Here is a 19,324-nt window from a genome sequence, read left to right on the forward strand (position 1 = left end):
AGGGGAACTTATTTCAGTGTCCCGCGTTACAGCTTTAGAAAGCAGCCTCTTGACTGAAACCTGAAAGGATCGATAGAAGAGAAGATTTGCAGCTCGGGGTTGAGAAGAGGGTATCTTGGTGCTCTGTGAGCTTGGGGATTTCCTTGCAGCTGGCTGGGGAATTCTGGGGGTTGGAAGTCCACAAGTCTTAAAGTGGCCAAGGTTGGACACCCCCCCCCCTTGGTATATAGAGTCTTCTGCTCAAGCAGTGGGTTGGACTAGAACAGGGGTCTCCCACTTTAGCCACTTTAAGGCTTGTGGACTTCAACTCCCAGAATTCCCAGCAAAGCTGACTGAGGAATTCTGGGAGTTGAAGTCTACAAGTCTTAAAGTGGCCAAAGTGGGAGACCCTTGGACTAGAAGACATCCAAGTCCCTTCCAACCTTCTTTTCTTTGTTCTGTTGCTATCACTTGCCTCCTTCAGCAGACAAGCCTGTTCTTTTGTTGTTGTTAGTTGTGATGCCGCGTCCAACCCATCGCGACCCCATGGACAACGTTCCTCCAAGCCTTGCCATCCTCTACCTCTTGCCATCAATGGAGTCCAATGCTGGTTCGGTGACTCCATCCAGCCACCTCGTTCTCCGCCGTCCCCTTCTTCTTTTGCCCTCCATCATCCCCAGCATGAGGCTCTACTCCAGGGAGTCCTTCTTCCTTCTCATTAGGTGGCCAAAGAATTTGAGTTTCACCTTCAGGATCCGGCCTTTCAAAGAGCAGTCAGGGTTGATCTCCTCTAGGACTGACCGGTTGGATGGCCTTGCAGTCCAAGGGACTTGCAGGAGTCTTCTCCAGCACCAGAGTCCAAAGGCCTCCATTCTTTGGCGCTCAGCCTTTCTTATTTGGGGAAAGGAAAAACACCTTATTCCCTAACTCAATTGAACGTAATCTTCCTCTATCTAATCAGTGACACTCACTTCCAGCAGGAAAACAAGATGACAAGGAACAAAAGAGGAAAATGCAAATGTCCTCCTGTAATTAAGCGCAACATGCAAGAGAGGAGGTGGGAAGCAGTGGCAGGAGGAACAAGAGTTGGAGAAGGTTTTCTAAATATACTCAGGGTACAGAAGATAAGATAAGGTTGAGCCAAAAGACCCAGGGACAATGGAGAAGCTTTGATGGGCCTTTCAAGGGAATTTACGACTCTGTAAAATATAATTGGACCAAGCTTGCCTTCCCCAACCTAAGACCCCTGCAGATGGGCTGGACTTCAATTCCCATCACTCCCAAGGAGTTTAGTCAAAGGATTATGGGACTAGGACTCCAGCCGGTTAGGAACTTCCATGACACGGTTAGATATTTAGGTATATAACTGGGACACGGTGGCTCAGGGGCTAAGACTCAGTTGTTGATCAGAAGGTCGGCAGTTCGGTGGTTTGAATCCCCAGCACCGCGTAATGGAGTGAGCTCCCGTGACTTGTCCCAGCTTCTGCCAACCTAGCAGTTCGAAAGCACGTCAAAAATGCAAGTAGAAAAATAGGCACCACCTTTGGTGGGAAGGGAACAGCGTTCCATGCACCTTCGGCGTTTAATCATAACCATGGAGACGTCTTCAGACAGTGCTGGCTCTTCGGCTTTGAAATGGAAATAAGCACCGCCCCCTAGAGTTGGGAACAACTAGTGCATATGTGCAAAGGGAATTTTTACCTTTACCTTATTTAGGTATCTTGACCCATGAGGACCATCTACACTTGGGTCTCCAACCTTGGCAACTTTTAAGACTCATGGACTTCAGTTCCCAGAATTCTCTTTTGCAGGGGGTTGGACTAGAAGACCTCCAAGGTATCTTTCAACTCTGTCATTCTGTATTCTGTTCAGGACAAGAAATAACAGATGGAAGAAGTTGTGGGTGCTTCATCCCTGGAGGTTTTTAAGAAGAGATTGGTCTGAAATGGTCTAGGGTCTCTGGCTTGAACAGGGGGTTGGACTAGAAGACCTTCAAGGTCCCTTCCAATCAGTGGTGGAATCCAAAATGTTTTACTGCTGGTTCTGTGTGCGTGGCTAGGTGGGCATGGCATGGCATGGCTTGATGGGTGCGGCTTGGTGGGCGTGGCAGGGGAAGGATACTGCAAAATCCCCATTCCCTCCCAATCAGCTGGGACTCGGGAGGCAGAGAATAGATGGGGGCAGGGCCAGCCAGAGGTGGTATTTCCCGGTTCTCCAAACTACTCAAAATTTCCACTACCGTTTCTCCAGAACTGGTCAGAACCTGCTGAATCCCACCTCTGATCTCCAACCCCGTTCTTCTGTTATTCTGCCTGCCTGCCTGCCTGCCTGCCTGCCTGCCCTCCCTCCCTCCCTTCCTTCTCCATCCCTGGAGGTTTTTAAGAAGAGACTGGACAGCCACTTTTCTGAAATGGCCTAGGATCTCCTGCTTGAGCAGGGGGTTGGACTAGAAGACCTCTAAGGTCTCTTTCAACTCTGTCATTCTGTATTCTGTTCAGGACAAGAAGTAACAGATAGAAGAAGTTGTGGGTGCTTCATTCCTGGAGATTTTAAAGAAGAGACTGGTCAGCCATCTGACTGGAAGGGCAGGGATGTCCAACCTTGGCAACTTTAAGACTTGTGGACTTCAACTCCCAGAATTCCCCAACCAGCCATGCTTATTTGCCCCCTCCCCCCCCATATCCCTGTTATGAAAATGAATGAAACCAGCCCTGAATGCACTGAGCTCTTGAGGTCCCTGCTTGCAAGAGGCTCGTATCTTTAATTAGCATTTATTAACCCTACCCTGTAATAAAGCCAAACCACAGATAGACTGTGGCTTTGAAACCTGGTCGGCTTTTGCCAAACCGAAACCTCCTTCCTCACTTGAGCTCCTGCAGGTGTGCTGGATTCCGACCTCCGTGGGTCGGTGCTGGCGGGTAACCATGGGCTTTGTAGTCGAGCGCAGCTCGGAGGCACAAGCCAAGTTTAGCAAGCGTGCGTGCTTCCTCATCCAGGCCAGCTTTCATATTTCTTAGAAGCGCAATCATTTCAGCTATGTTTTTCCAGGCTCTGCTTTTGCAATCTAGGGATCATCCGAGGAATGCGTCCTGATGAAACAAAAATTGCAAAAGCTTTGAGCTTTAAAAAAAAAAAAATAGCATGGCCGACTTTCAGCTTAGGCAGCGGGAAATGGTCGAGCTTCACATTTTTTCCCCCTCTGGAAAATAGCTTGAGAAGACTTGGTGGGCTGCCCACCCCCCACAAAATCCTTTGCAAAGGGAGAAGAGGAAGGGTCTCCCTTGCAGCCAGGAGATGCCAAATCCCTCTTTGGTTAATTAGGATGTAGGAAGACAGAGGAAACTTTCTTTCCATCCAGCAAGGAAAAGCACGGAGGCAAAGGGAAAACTCTGCAAAACTTCTGTTAAAATCTGAAGCGTGCTTCCTTTGTTCCTTGCCCTACAGCCCCTGGGACAAAGCTTGGTGTTTTTTCCAACCAGGAAGGGAGGAAAAAGAACCCTCTTTCAATTAAAAAAAACTACAACAGGGGTCCCCAAACTTGGCAACTTTCAGAATTCTGGAAATTGAAGTCCACAAGTCTTAAAGTTGCCAAGTTTGAAGACCTCCGAACTATATTTTCTAATCCTTCCACCCCAATGTAGCCTCCTCAGTTTCTGCAGACTGTGAGCCGCTGTGCCAGCTTTTGATTTAAAAAATAAATAGTGATTTAAACTTGGATAAAGACTGTCAAAATAAGCAAGTGAGAAAAAATAGGGCCAGAACAGAAATGATGGATTAGAATAGATCAAGGGTGTCCCAACTTTGGCAACTTTTAAGACTTGTGGATGTCAACTCCCAGAATTCCCCAACCGGGATGGAATTCCTTGGGATTTTCAATTCCCCTCCCCCACTTAAAAATAAATGCAAATGCAACAGCTATAAATGAACATTGCAAATATTGTACAGTAACTTCTGCTTCTATTTTCCACCTTGACTTTCCTCTTTCCTGGCAAGGAAACCGTATCGCATTCTTGCAATTGTTCTTGAAAGTTTCTCTCCTAATTGTTTCGTGATGTTATTTCTCCTTTTCCCTCACTCCTTAGAAGAGAAACAATCTGGTTATTCTGACTTTTATGGGTTTTATGCAAGGGGTTTTTCGAGGTAATTATATCTCTGCTGCTATTCCAAGTACGTTGTGTTTTATAACGCTGGTTTCACCACAGTTAAGTTGTGGGAAATGCTTTGGGGAAGATGGGAATTAGAATCAAAGCAAGCCAGCTCTCGTGAAATGATGAAATTGACACGCTGGGATTGTGAAATTGACTAGCATGTGGTGAAAGCAACAAGGATAGGCTGGGCATGAAAGGGGCGCTTTTCCTTGAAAATAAAATATCCAGAGCAAATAAGCAAGATTGAAGGACTGTACACCTATTTCTGCTAGAACTGGGTTGTAAACACTTCTGGCTGTTGTGTGCTTTTGTGCTTGCACTATAAGCATGGGGGATAATGCAGTGTGTTAATGGAACCACACTTGTGTTTGAGATATTCCTGCCTCTATGTAGGAAAGAGGTCCTTGGTGTTCTCCGAACTTGGTGGTTTCCTTTCAGATGTTTCATTACCAAACCAGGTAACATCATCAGTGCTAGAGGGAAGTGGGGTGTGTAAAATGGGGAGGAGGAGGAGGAGGAGGAGGAGGAGGAGGAGGAGGAGGAGGAGGAGGAGGAAGAGGACTGTGGGTTCCTTAGGGCTCTCCGAGCTTGGTTGTTGTCTTGCAGACGTTTCATTACCAAACTAGGTAACATCATCAGTGCTAGAAAGGAGTGGGATTTGCTCTTATTTTCATCTAAAAATGGCTTGCCCCATCCCCAGTGTTGGTGAGAGTATTCTTGGTGGTTCCTTGATTATGCTGGTGTTTACTATTAGCTTTTTGCCTGTGTTGGTAACTCCTTGATTGGGGCCTTGTTGATTGTTGGTCTAATAGTGTTAATCTTGGTGCTAATCTCTGCACATCTGGCGTGTGGATTGCTAGGGAAGGAGGCGTTTTGGGGGCTTTTTGTTTCCTTTGGCGCTTTTTAATCGTCTCTTCTTTAGTGGCTTCAGGGTAGATCCAACTCCTAAGATAGTGAGCGATCATGCAGAGTGGATCCCTAGGGCTGTTTAAAAGCTCTAACTGCTAAATCTGGGGGGGGGGGGGAACCCGGGCTGTTCATGGGAAACGCACAGAAATTCAGAAAGGAGTCACGGAGACCCAAAAGTGGTTTTTTTTTTCAGGAGGCAACTGGACTTTCTTGTTTTTTCTTTGAGGATGTTTCACTTCTCATCCAAGAAGCTTCTTCAGCTCTGACCGGATGGTGGAGAATGAGAAGGATTTATATACCTCGGAGTCACCTGAGTGGTGCAAATGATTCCTGTGGTCTGCAATTGTATTCCTGGAAATCCGTTCCTACTCCCACACCATTCAAAGGGTCTCCATCCCAAATTGTATAACTAAAAGAGAAAAAAACTGCAGACTACAGTTTGCACCGCTCAGGTGACCCTGCGGACACAGAGAAACCCCCACGTGGCCTCAACGACCCTCTAAAAGGGTGCAAAGGACCAGCTGTCTGCAAGGAGCATAGATCCTCTTCCATTCCCCACCATCATCCAGTCGGAGCTGAAGAAGCTTCTTGGATGAGAAGTGAAACATCCTCAAAGAAAAAACAGAATGTCTAGTTGCCTGTGGGGGGAAATAAAACCCCTCACCTTTGGGACCACCATGACCTGGGTGAGGGAGAATCTCTACTGAAGACACAGAGGCTGTCATGAGTCAACGCAATGCAATCTACCCATTTCATCGTTGCGATCTTGGACACAAACAGACATCCAGGGGGAGACAAGGAAGGTAGGAGATGAGATAAGACGATATCATCCCTTCGGAGTGTGTCTTGCAGAAGGAATCAAGCCCCTCCCCCAGGGCAGATTATTTTCTTAAAAGCTTTGAAGATCTCCTTTCTCTTTCCTTATAAGGGGCTTCTTCCACATTCTATAACTGGAATCAACTCAATTGCACCAGGTAAAAAAGTAGGTTAGATGTAAATTTTGACAGGTGAGAATTGTAGGGTCTCTTCCTTCTTAGGAACGTGCAAACTGGAAATGCAAAATCTGGGATGGCCACATCCTTAGCAGAGCAACAAAGATGATGAGAGAATAAAATATACGAAGAATGGTTTCAGGAATTGGGTACATCTAGTTTAACGGAAAGAAGGACCAGCGGTGATATGATGGCAGTGTTCTAATATTTGAGGGGCTGCCACAGAGAAGAGGGGGTCAATTTATTGTCCAAAGCCCCTGAAGGCAGGACAAGAAGCAATGGATGGAAACTGATCGAGGAGAGAAGCAATCTGGAACGAAGGAGGAATTTCCTGACAGCAAGAACAATTAACCAGTGGAACAGCTTGCCACTAGAAGTTGTGAGTGCTCCAATGTTGGAGGTTTTTGAGAAGAAACTGGACAGCCATTTGACCGGGGTGTTCTAGAACAGAGGACCCCAAACTTGGCAACTTTCAGACTTGTGGATTTCAACTCCCAGAATTCTGCAGCCAGCTGTGCTGTCTGGAGAATTCTGGGAATTGACGTTCACAAGTCTTAAAGTTGCCAAGTTTGGTGACTCCTGGTATAGGGTCTCCTACTTGAGCAGGGGGCTGGACTATAAGACCTTCAAGGTCCCTTTCAGCTCTATTCTAACACAGTGTATGATACCTGCTCAATAGATACTAGTTATTACTTACCACAATACTACTAAAGATGCATAGCTTGCTGAAGAATTCTGGGAGTTGAAGTCCACAAGTCTTAAAGTTGCCAAGTTTGGGGACCCCTGTTCTAGAATGAGGGTGTCCAACTTTGGAATTTTCAAGACTTAGCTAAAGCTTTTGTGGCACGTCAGAGAATTCTGTGCACAGAGCTGATGGTTGTGCAAGAAATTATCAGAAGAAAATACATTTTCCGTGAGTGGAAATCCACTGGTTAGGTTGAGACAAAACAAGCAGCTACGGATAAAAGCTGAGCTGGGAGAAGTTTTCTTCCATGACCTCATCCAGACAACTTGGAAGCAAAACTCCTGCTGAGCCTAACAGCTGATAGGGAGGAACAGACGGGAATTCACCAGTAGAGCTTAAAGGAATCTGCTGAACCCATGACCACAGACTGGCTTAAGAGTGCTGCAGATTCTTCCCCGGTCTGCTTCCTTCTTTATTTGACTTATATCAGTATTTTCTCCACATGAAAGATGGGAGGACTTCAACTCCCCGAATTCTCCAGCCAGGGTTTCAGCCTTTAAGTTGTGTGGAGTTCAACTCCCAGAATTCAACCTAGCGAAGCTGGCTGGGGGATTCTGGGAATTGAAGTTCACAAGTCTTCAAGTTGCCAAGTCTAGAGACTTCTGACTGGCTGGGGGGATTCTGGGAGTTGAAGTCCACACATCTTAAAGGGGCCAGATTTGAAAAACATTGCCTGAGATCCATCTCCCTGCTTCCTGCCACAATTAGACCACAAGCAAGTTTCTGCATTTTCTCAATCCGATGCCCGTCTCACTTACAAAACCTGAACTTGGGTGAAACTCTGTTCAAACGCAGCTGTCAGTGTGAGAAAAAGCCACACAGGTTGCCTTCTCCCCCTGTCCCAAGATCTGAGGGTTAAGGCTCCCTCGCTGGTGGCAACCTGGGTGGACTTGCAGCCCCCTTGCTACTGCTGGTGCCTTCCTTTCCAATGCGCTCCCTCTCCGAAAGAGTCCTGGTGATACGTGCCTTAAACCCTTGGAATGCTTAAATGCTTACAACAGGAGCCATCCGAAATATTTGGCATGGATGATATCGTGGAGATGTGTTGTGTCTTGGAGTTCCTTGGCTTTTTGGCTTTTTGGCTTTGTTTTGCTGTCCACCAGACTTCCTCCAAGATTTGGTGGTGTTTCCCTCCCATCTTTGCCATCTCCGGTTAGATTGGCTGGATGGGGACGTCCGAAGAGTTTTGTGGTTGACAACAGATGCTACTTTGTGATTACAGGCACACGCAGGCCCACACACACATAATTTGGGCTGGGTGAGAATTTCACCCCATTGTTTTCCTGTCCGGACTTTGATTGATGTTCCCAAAGGCCTCGTTTTTGTCCCTGGGGCCACCATCTGTCTGAAGGTCAAAAGCTGCCCCATAGCTCCCCCCCTTCCTTCTTTTCCCAGTCCCTTTCTCTCTTTCACGTCTACACATCCACTCCTAGACAGATACACAATCTCTCTCCCCCCCCTCACAATAATCCTTGTGTGGACTGCTGACCTCATCCACCTCTCTGAGATCCTATGTCTGGAATCTACTTTGGCTTGAAAGGAAATGGGGTCACATCAAGGAGGAGATACACAGGTCTCCAAAAAGTCTACTTGCTGCTAGAAGCCTCGTGTTGAGAGAGTTGTGTGCCTTTGACTAGAGAGCGATGGGGAAGGAAGTGATTGTGAGTCCACCCCTCTTCCAGATTTCCGGGCTAGGAGGTTGTGTTGATTTCCCTGATTTTGGGGACAGTGCAGCAGCGAGGTGATACCTACTCCATGTACTAATCACACACTGAGTAATTATTACTATGTTATCCTATATTGTATATACTCAATCACTGAGTATATACCTACTACAGTAATAATAGCATCGTTATTCATTATTATTAATAATTGATTATTATCTATTATTGGACAGACACTTGTCTGAAATGGTATAGGGCGGAGGTCCAGCTAGAGAATTCTGGGAGTTGAAGTCCATAAGTCTTAAAGTTGCCAGGTTTGGGGACTCCTAGTATAGGGTCTCCTCTTTGAGCAGGGGGCTGGACTAAAAGACCTCAAAGATCCCTTCCAGCTCTATTCTAACACAGTGTATGATACCTGCTCAAAAGACACCTAGTTATTCCCTACTACAATGCTACTATAGATGCTACTATATAGATACTACTATACCTGCTACAATAGATTCCAAAGAGGCAGTAATATCTGCTTTTCTTAAGACGCCGACTGATGATTTTTCCCCTTTTTCAAGGATGCCCTTCCTGAGCTGATGTGGGAAATGGAACAGCAGCTGGGTTTATTGCGACTGTACGGCAACGAGAAGACGTGTGGGGAGGCCGTTGAGACCGACAGCTGGCCTAGTTCAGGTATGGGGAGAAGGAAGCATGGCACCTGCCTGATACATGGTCCTCCGTTGGCTTGGCCGGACTCGGTTTGCCGTCTGGATCCCCTCTTGCTCCTCCCCTCCTTCTGTGGCTGGTGTCAGAAGTGGGATCACGGGCAATCTGTCCTTCCTTGCTGGGCAGGAGAGTTGGGGGTCACAGGAGGCCAGTAATCTGGATGCCCCTTCTTCCCCAGGTTTCCACGAGGGTCAACAGTCAGCCGTGGCCTCCGATTCACCAGCTTCCGGGTTTGAAGATTCTTCATCCAGCATCCCTTCGGCCTCCATCTCCTATTCCCGGATCGGCCATCTAGAATCCCGCCTTGGTTATTCCAACGAGCGCCCCAAATCTGTAGGTAGGTGAGAGGAAGCGGGTGTGTTGACCGGGCCCCGTCTAGTCCTGGGTGGGAAAAGGTAAAGCCAAGAAAGGGGAACATTTGTAGATCAGGGTTGGATTGAGGGGGTCCTCGGTGGTCTCTGAGCTTGGTTGCTTTCCTGCAGATGTTTCACTTCCTGAGTAGATACGTCATCACTGTAAAAAGGATTGGAGGGGGGAGGAAGAGGAAGAGGAGGACTGTGGAGTCCCTGGTGCTCTCTGAGCTTAGTGGTGCTTTTGCAGATGTTTCATGATGGAGGAAAAAGAGGAGGAGGAGGAGGAGAAGTAGAAGAAGAAAGAGGAGGAGGAAGAAGAGGAGGAGAGATGGTAGTCGTGGTTCTTGGTAGTCTCTGAGCTTGATGGTGTTCTTGCAGACATTTCTTGACCCAGCTAGGTAACAATATCAGCACTGATGGTGTTACCTAGCTGGAGTAATGAAATGCCTCCAAGAAAACAACCAAGCCCAGAGAGCACCCCGGATGCCCCAAAGGTAGACTTATTCAGTGAGGACGATGCCGAGACACCTTTGGCATTCAGAGCTCAGGGTGTGTGGGGGTGTCCAGCTCCCCACCTGCCCATCTTTCTCTCTCTCTCCTTCCACAGGGGACGTAGCCAACAACAGCAAGGAGAGGACCCCACGGAGCACCATGCCACGCTCCTTCTCAGCGCCCTACGCCTCGTCCCAAGAGCAGCCTGCCGAGCCGCTGCCCGCCTGCTTCACCCCAGACCCTTTCTTGTACCCCAGCCCCCTGCATGCGGTGGCCCTGCAGAGCCCCTTCTTCCAGAGCCCCCTGTACGAGGACGCCGCCTTCTCCTCGGCCGCTTCCCGGGCCTTGTCCTACCCGGAGGATCCCGATGGCAATTTGGAGGCCTACGGGAACGACTTCCAGCTCTACACGGAGGCGGCTTCGCAGGGCCAGCGGGTAGAGAGCTACATCTCGCGCCTCCTACGCCGCCGCAGCCAGCTGGTCAGAGGCAGCAAGCCCCGGACGAGCCTTGGCTCGGAACCGCTGGCCAAAGGTGGCGTTGTGCGCCAGAGCAGCCTCTGCAAGCGACCCTCCGAGCTGCTCTCTGTGCAGGCTGAACGCAGGCACCCACCGGCCATGGAGAGGGGCAGCAGCACTCCTTCACCCTGCGGCCACGAGGGGGGCACTGCTGTCACTACCGCCCGTGTCTGGTCTTCGTGGGATGCTGCGGCTGAGAGGACTTTGGCCGCCAAGAGGATGGCGGAGGACTTTCACCCGCCGCCATCCAGTCTCCGGAAGCCCCCTAAGCTGCAGGCCTTGGCCCAAGGGAGGGCTCCCTCCCTAGACCACTACGACACTGTCTACCCCTCGTCCCCTCTCTTGGACAGGGAAGATGGGTCCTCGCGGGGAAGTGGCCAGGAGCCGGTCTCTTACGAGTCGGAGGAAGGAGGCTGCCTGATGGTCAAAGCCCAGTACATCCCTGCCCAGCAGCCCCCCTGGGCCCAGCAGGCTCACCGGGCGGGCAGGAAGAAGCCCCCACCCCTGACCAAAGGCCGCTCGATGGAACTGTCACCCGAGCGGGTCCCTCTGCTTGTGAGGGAACGGCCGCGGGTGGTGGCCCCCGCCAAGAAGTGCCGCTTTACAGATGAGGGGAGCGAGGGGGCTGGGAGAAAGGGCGGCGGGAGGAAAAGTTCCCCCAAATCCAAGAAGGCGGCCAGGTCTCAGTCGGAGAACAGCCTTCTGAACAGGTCCAGGCTGAAATACGGGACAGTGGACCGGGAGGAATCGGCGCATAAACAGTCCCGGCAACGTCGGTTGCAGGGGAACGTGGGCAGCGGCTACCGCAAGTGGAGCTCGACAGCCGAGATCTCGCAAGAGGAGCTGTCTCCCGGGAGCACCATGGAGCCGCCACGGGGCCAACAGGGGCCAAGCCCTGCAGGGTACACCTATACGGGCAGCGACTCCGAGTGTTCGGGCGAGCCAGCCAGGAGGGCCCCCGTGTGCCGCCTGGAGGAGGGCCTGGTCGGTGGAGACAGCGAGTCCAGCCTGAGTGACGGGGACTCGCCACCGCCATACAGCAGTGGCGCGTCCAGCGATACGGACGAGAGCGGGGGTCTTGTGTGGCCGCAGCAGCTCTCCCCGCAGCTGGTGTCGGCGTCTGGCCCGGGAAAGGCGACCAGCGGGCAGCCCAAAGTCTTCGTCAAGATCAAGGCCTCTCACGCACTCAAGAAGAAAATCATGCGCTTCCGATCCGGCTCGCTCAAAGTCATGACGACGGTGTAAGGGAGCCCAGTCGGTTCCCGCCACATCCTGTCGGCTCCCCAACTTTCTGCAGGGGGGCAGAAAGTTCCCCTTGAATGTGTCTCCTCTTCCCTTTCAGCTGCCAGCCTCCAGTTGGTGCCAGACCAGGCTGCTCAGCTTTACGCCTGGGCTGGAAGGCAAAACACTGGGAAAAACGACGCGGCCTTGGCTGGAAGGAAGAGAGATTTGGTCCATCTTTCTCTCCCCCCCCCCGACACCCCCCCTCCCCAGCTGCATGGAAACTGCTGAGGCTGGCACTTCCTGGCTGCCCTTCTTGCTAACTCCATCCATTCTAAAAGGGGAGCTATTTATGATGGCTTTCTTTTTCTTCCTTCCTTCCATTCTTTTCTTTCTTTTCCCCCCTTTCTTCTTTCTCTTTCTCTCTTTCTTTCTTTTTCCTTCTTTCTTTCTCTTCCTTCCCTCCTGCCTTCTTTCTTTTCCTTGTTTCCTTTTCTTTTTCTTTCTTTTTTGTTTCTTTCTTTCCTTATTTCTTTCTTTTTCTTTCTTTCTTTTTTTCTCTAAGTTTCTTTCTTTCTCTTCCTTCCTTCCTGTCTTCTTTCCCTTCTTTCCTTCCTTTTTTCTTTCTTTCTTTCTTTTTCTTTCTTTCTTTCTTTCTTTCTTTTTTCTTTCTTTCCTCCTGCCTGCCGGCCTTTCCCCCTACCTCCTCCTCCTCCTTTCTTTCTTTTTCTCCCTTTCTATTTCTTGCTTTTTCTTTCCTTCCTTCCTTTCCTCCCTCAGTTCCTTCTTTCTCCCCCCCACCTCCTCCCCCTTTCTTCTTTCTTTCTTCTTCCAGACGTTTTTGTTTTGAAACTCTGAACATGGAGTCCACCCTGCCGATCTTGTATACAGATATTTCTTCTCACTGTGTAAATAAAAATCTATGGTTTTGTTCGTGTGTGTTTCCGTTGAAAAGCTGCTTGAATAAAGCTTTGGCTCAGCAACCTGCCTCCCAAAAGGAGCATTTCAAAAACCAACTCTTCAAAAGCCACGTTTAAAACAAAAGAAAAAAACAACCTGCTTGCAGAGAATATCTGTCTTACCTCCCGGACCTCCCTGGAAGTATCTTTCACCTTCGGGTTGACCTTCTAAATGTTTGGGCTCAAAGGGGGCACTCCGGACCCCAAAGGTCTCCAGTGATTGATCTCCACTTCAAGCCGGAGGGACGTGAACTTCCTGTTGTAGCCCATAAAGCTGCAGCAGGCCGAATCTTTCTTTGGGGCCCCTGCAGATCCCGCCCAAGGTTCAAGCACCCGCACCGAAGTTGGGAACTCCCCGAGAGCTCAACTCCCAGCTTTGTTGACCAACTTGTAAGCTTCCACAGAATCCCCAGGGCTCTCTCGATCTTCTCCTACGGGGGATCTGCAGGGATCTGAAGGCTGATGGTTACCATGGTCCCACCAACCAAGCCCATTAATGGGACCATCTTCAGCAAAAAGGATTTTGCAGATACAGGTATATATTTAGGCTCCCCACTGCCTGAGACGTATTTTGCAGGGGTCTCCAAACTTGGCAGCTTTCCTGGCTGAGGAATCCCGGGAGTTGAAGTCTGCAAGTCTTAAAAGTTGCCGAGTTGGGAGATCCCTGATTGAAGGGGTGGAAACTGTCAGTCTTGGAATATGGACTCTCCAAATCAAAGTTGCTTCTCTCTGTCTCTGCTCTGCACCGTTTTTTTGGCATGGCTGCAGATTTTGCGACTTTGCACCAAGGCCAACACACACAGAGAGACACAAAACACACACACACACACACAGGCAGGCACGCAAGTGTCCTTCAAGCAAATAGCGAGGAAGGATTTGCTTTGTTTACCCAAAGTCACTCAAAGAAGATGAAAGGGAAATGCTACTGTAGTTAAAAGGGGTGGCCGGCCAGTGTGGTTACTCAGTGGAGGAGGATACATTCCTCGACTTATGACCACAATGGACCCCATAATGTCTGTTGCTCTGCGAGTCACGGGTTCCGGGAGTTTTGCCCCGTTTTACGTGCTTTCTTGCCGCGGTTGTTAAGTGAATCCCTGCAGCGCTTAAGGTTTTGCATCCCAGAAGGTCACCAGAGGAGATCACGTGACCCCCCCCCACATCCCCCGGGACACTGCGACCGTCATAAATACGAGTCGGTTGCCGAGCATCCGAATTTTGATCACATGACCACGGGGATGGTGCAACGGTCGTAGGTGTGAAAAAACGGCCGTAAGTCCCTTTTTTTCAGTGCCGCCGTAGCTTTGAACGGTCCCTAAACGAATTGTCGTATGTCGGGGAGTGGCTGTGTCCCCACACTCACACCTGCCCCACTGCTCAGTTCCCAGCTGTGCTCCACTTTCCATCCGGCTCTCGGGGGTCCATCTCTCTCCTCCCCCCCGCAGCCCCTCCTCTCTCCCCCTCAACACACACACACACACACACACCGCCCCTCTCAGGCACCCTTCGGCTTCCAACTCCTGCAGCCTGGCTGGCCCAGAGTCCCTTATGAGAAGCAGATGCTGCCCCCCCCCCCTCGGCCAGGAAAGGCAGCCAGAAAATAAGCCTCCAAATGTTTTCCCCAGGAACAAGGGGCTCTCCCCCCCCTTCCCTCCCCTCCTTCCCTCCCCCCTTCCCAGTTTGGTGGGAGTGGGGGGCTGGCTGGGCGGCCTCTTCCTCCCACCCCCTTTCTTGGGAGCAGTCCCAGTTCAGCTGCAGTTACTTTAAGGGTGGGCTTGGATGGAATGTCTCTTCTCCTCCTCTCCTCACTCTCTGCAAATCATACCCCCTCCTAGCACTGATGATGTTATCTAGTTGGGTGATGAAACATCTGAAAGAAAACAACCAACTCAGAGAGCATCCAGAACATCACTGTCCTCTACTTCTTCCCCTCCTCCTCCTCCTCTTCCTCCTCCTCCTCCTCTTCCTCCTCCTCCTCTTCTTCTTCTCCTCCTTCATCTCCTTCCTCTCCTTCTTCTCCTTCTCCTTCTTCTTCCTCTTCCTCCTCCTCTTCTCCTTCTCCTTCCTCTCCTTCTTTCTCCTCCTCTCCTCCTCCTCCTCCTAACCAATAAGAGTAATTAATCAATGGAGGGGGCTTGCATCCAGAAGTCAATTTCTAAGAAGAAACTGAACAACTGTTTGTCTGAAATGGTGTAGGGTCTCCTGCTTGAGTGGGGGGTTGGACTAGATGATCTCCAAGGTTCCAACTCTGTTATTCTGCTTCTCCTCCTCCTCCTCCCTTTGCTGTTCTTCTCTCCTATCTCCTCCGCCTTCCTTTCCACTCCAAGGAGAAGACCCACAAACTCCAGTCAGCCACTCAGGCAGGGTTGCAGCAACGGACCTCTTCTGGGGATTTTGCCCCTCCTGTCCGGCCTGACCGATGGCTCAGAGCTGGCACCAGCCGAGGTGGGGGGGGGCTTCTTTCACAAACCCCCATCCAGCTGAGCCCTTGGGGGGGGGGAAACCCAGACCGACCGAAATCTGAGCTGGAGGAAGCGGGGGGGGGGGGGAGAAAGCTTGTGGGCAGCCCAGTTTTTTTGGCTGTCCAGTGTGCTGACTTGAACCTGGCAAGGGGACAGGGGCCTCTCCTAATCTTTTCCAGATGGGAGACAAAAGACACCCCCCCCCGACTCCTCCTCTTCTCCTGTCTTACTCCGCAGCCCGAGGGGGCTTCTCCCAAACCAGCAATCCTTTAATATTAGGAGGGTTTGCAGAGTGGAGAAGGCCATATAAAGCCATCCATCCATCCCACCCACCCGCAGCCGAAGCTATAAAATGTTCTTTGCAAAAAACAGAGTTGTTAAAAAGTTTAACAAGGGGTGGGGGGGAGGTGTCTGCCTATCCACCCGACAAGATTGAGCAGGATTGCTTTGAACCCTCTTGAATGCGCCAGGAAAGGGTCCTTGGGGGGGACGTCACCCCATGGCATTGGGGGTTCAAAGCTGCCTTGTGGCCCAACGGCCGGCTGATTCGAAGTTGGCAAAAGTTTGAGAACTGGGCTGTCTAGCCCAGCAGTTGTGTGTTGTGTGTGTTCTTTGGGTCAACAGCTCAGGGTGTGTGTGTGCGTGTGTTTTATTGTTGGTCATTGCAGGGGGTCCGCTTAGCGACCATTCGAAGCAGCAGGGGGTTGTGGCTGGCATTACTGCCGCTTCGCATGCGTGTACATTAGCATTTAAAAAGTGGAAAAAAATGAATTTCTGCAAAAACCAAGGTGGCCGTCTGAGTTACTACCTACTCGGCCAAAGTGACCGGAACTGGTTGGAACCAACCTCTGGTTCGAAGTGACAACCGCACTGAAAATAGTGACTTGTGACCGTTTTTCCACACGTACGACCGCTTCAGCACAGCCACCTGCTCAGAATTCAGCCTCTTGGCAACGGACCCATATTTACAACGGTTGCAGTGTCCCAGGGGTTACGTCCCCCCTTTTGCGACCTTCCAACAAGCAAGTTTAAGGGAGAAGCCGGATCCACTGACAACTGCAGGGATCCGCTTAACAAACGTGGCAAGCAAGGGAGCTCGTAAAGATTCTCAACGTTCACTTAACGGCTGTTTCACTGAGCTGCTGGGATTTGAGGCTCAATTGTGGTCATAAGCTGAGGACTCCCTGTGCTCTCCTGGCCATGCATGGAAACTAATCGGTGGCCGCTTTAGAATTGCAGGAAATGGGGGGGAGGGGGGAGGCACACCGATTCCGCTTGCCTTTGTGCATCCCGGCTGCATTCCTCCAGAAGCTATTTAACCTGGTTACTCAGTTGACCCATTTCTGCGGAATGGCTCTAAAGGCAGTTTGCACAAGCCACGAAGCCCCCCCCCCTCTCATCCCGGTTTCTGCAGCCCAGCAGAACCCCCCCCTTCTGGGTCACAGCGCCCTGAGTAAAAAGGCACTGGAGGAGCGGAGCCTTGGCGGTGGGGAGGTGGGTGGGGGAGCCAGAGAGGACTGGTATCTCCCCCCCCCCTGCCCATGCCCGCCTGCCGGGAGATGCTTGTCTTCCTCACCCACCAGGCAGAAGGACGCGGGTGCTTGTGGCAGGGTTGCTATGGCGACGGCGCCAACCAGCCTCATCGTCTGGAGATGCTGAAGAGTCAGCTGAGGATGAGCGGAAGAGCCGAGAAGATGGGGAGAAGGGAAGGGAAGGGAAGGGAAGGGGGGAGGTTAATTTCTGCCCCCCCCCGCCTGGATTTTATCTTCCTTGGCAAGCAACCTTCATTCTGGAAAGGCTGCAGACACCAACCAGACCCCCCCTCCTCCTCAAGCAAGAAAGGCTAAGATTCTAGTCCACATGAGGCCGTTCTCCAGCAAGAGAGGTTTTCTCCAGCCTGCTGCTCTGGAGGGCGAGGCCTTCTGGGCGCTGCCACCCAGCCCTGGGTTGAAGGGGTTGGCAAAGACAAGGCTGAGCCGTCCAGTGGGTGCCGCGTTCGAATGATCCACCCTGGGAAGGAATGGCAGGGATGCTGGGAGCATGGGCAGAGTGCCTTTCTCCTGACCTGGGTGAAGCCAAAGTTGTTTTTCCCCTGGAGTTCTAAGGGCAGAATGGTTATTTCTCTCTCTGTGTGTGGCTCTGGGGCAGTTTAAGGTGCTTGGACCTCAATTCCCAGAATTCCCCAGTCCTCGGTGTGGAGAACTCTGGGAATGGAAGTCCAAGCAGCTGAAAGTTGCCAAGGTTGAGAAACTGTGCTATATCCTCTCTCTCTCTCCTCCCCCATTCCCTCCTTCCTTCCTTCCTTCCTTCCTTTCTCTGTCTTCCCCCTCTCACCCTCTCTCCCTTCTTCTCTCTCTCCTCCTCTCTCTCTCCTTCTTTCTTTCTTTCTTTCTTTCTTTCTTTCCTTCTTCTTTCTTCTTTCTTTCTCTGTCCCCCCTCTCCCCCCTTCCCTTCCTCTCTCTCTTTTCTTTCTTCCTTTTCTTTCTCTCCCTCCCCCCTCCCTTCCTCTCTCTCCTCCCCCTTCCTTCCTTCCTTCCTTCCTTCCTTCCTTCTTTCTCTTTCTTTCTTTCTTTCTTTCTTTCTTTCTTTCTTCTTTCTTTTCTTTGTCTTCCCACTCCCTCCCCCTCCCCCTCCCCTCCCTCTTCCTTCCTTCTTTCCTTCCTTCCTTCCTTCCTTCCTTCCTTCTTTCTTTCTTTTTGTCTCCCCCCTCTCCCTCCCTCCCCCCTCCCTCTATCTGGTGTTTTTTTCTTCATAGGAATGGAAACGCACAGATTCACCCACTCCCATATAACATAAATACACATACAGAATGAAGGGACCTCAAAACTACCAGTGCCTCCTTCAAAATGTGGGGAGCCTCCAAGGCCCCCTCGGCCCAATGGATCAACCTTTACTCCCTTTGCACTCTTCTTTTCCTGAAAAAAGGAGGTGAAGATTTGCTTGCCGGCAGCTCTAAAAAACCCCAGGCTCCACAGCAGAGAAGGATTTCAGCTCTCTTTGGCCTTGCACAGCTCCCTCCCTGGTCCCATTCTGCAGGTAGACTGCCCTGAACCACCCTTCTCTCCCTAGTCGGGATAAAAAGGCTGCACTTCGGCCTCTCCTTTGTGCCTGCCTGACTCCGTAGCCCTCCTTCCCCGTCCGGCTGTCTGGCAACGCTCTGATCTCTTCCAGACGCTGCCCCAAGAATTTCCTCCCCCCCCATGGTTAATTTTAGCCCCCCTGCAGCCCCCATATCGCAGCTGGCAGAAGGAGAGCACACGCTGTGGCAACGTGCCTGAGCCGAAGGGAGCCACGTGACATCAGGTCAAAGGAACTGCGCCTCATCTGGCTTCCATCAGGGCCCCGTGCAGTTTTGCACAAAGTTGTTGCACAGAGAGTCCTTGTGCAAAAGAACTCCACACACACACAGACACAGGGAGACCCACACTCAGCGGCCTTCCTCTGTGTTGGAGGCACAAGAGATCACCCAGGATCTCTGAAAGAGACAAGCAAGGATTTAGCCCCCGGCATCAAACTCTCCCCTCTATAGGTACTAGTCCTCGACTTACGACCATTCATTTTGTGACCGTTCCAAGTTACAACAGCACTGGAAAAAGGGACCTATGGCCGTTTTTCACACTTGCGACCATTGCTGCATTCCTGTGGCCACGTGATCAAAATTTAGACCCTTGGCTTGTATTTATGACAGCTGTAGTGTCCCAGTGTCCAGCAAAAAAATTTAACAAATGCAGAAATATAATTAAGTGCGCAATGGAGACCCAACTTCTGCATTACCCCTGTGTTTGTTAATCTTGGCAACTTTGAGATATGTGGACTTCAACTCCCAGAATTCCCCAGCCGGCATGTTAATGAACTTTGAGACGTGTGGACTACAACTCCCAGAATTCCCCAGCCAGCAGCACTCTATTAACTCCAACATGACTGCCTGGGGAATTCTGGGAGCTGAAGTCCACACAGATCTTTTAAGTCAACACCGTTGAGAAAGACTGCATTACCAGGTGATAAGAATCAGGCAAGCCACACATTATATGAGCTCAGAAATTCCCTTTTGCTCACTCAGGTCTAGCAAGTTGCCTGATCTCCAAATTTGGTAGCGGGATCGAATTTCAGAGGCTGGGAGGAATTTTCCAAGAATATTTGTTAGTACTGTGAAGTAGATGCCTTCCATGGGGT

At 50.6% G+C, this 19,324-nt stretch overlaps 1 protein-coding gene across 1 annotated transcript in view; it reads left to right on the forward strand.

Annotated features, from left to right (window-relative positions):
* The window catches only part of DACT3 (dishevelled binding antagonist of beta catenin 3), an 18,228-nt gene extending 5,582 nt beyond the window's left edge, over positions 1–12,646 (forward strand). The window contains exons 2-4 of the mRNA XM_081961691.1: positions 9,004–9,118; positions 9,330–9,488; positions 10,112–12,646. Of these exons, the coding sequence (XP_081817817.1) occupies positions 9,004–9,118; positions 9,330–9,488; positions 10,112–11,757 (1,920 nt within the window). The 3' untranslated portion in view covers positions 11,758–12,646. The remainder of the gene's footprint in view (positions 1–9,003; positions 9,119–9,329; positions 9,489–10,111) is intronic.
* Positions 12,647–19,324: the final 6,678 nt, after the last annotated feature.

This window comes from Natrix helvetica, assembly GCF_964273705.1.
Source record: "Natrix helvetica genome assembly, chromosome: 9".
NCBI lineage: Eukaryota > Metazoa > Chordata > Lepidosauria > Squamata > Natricidae > Natrix > Natrix helvetica.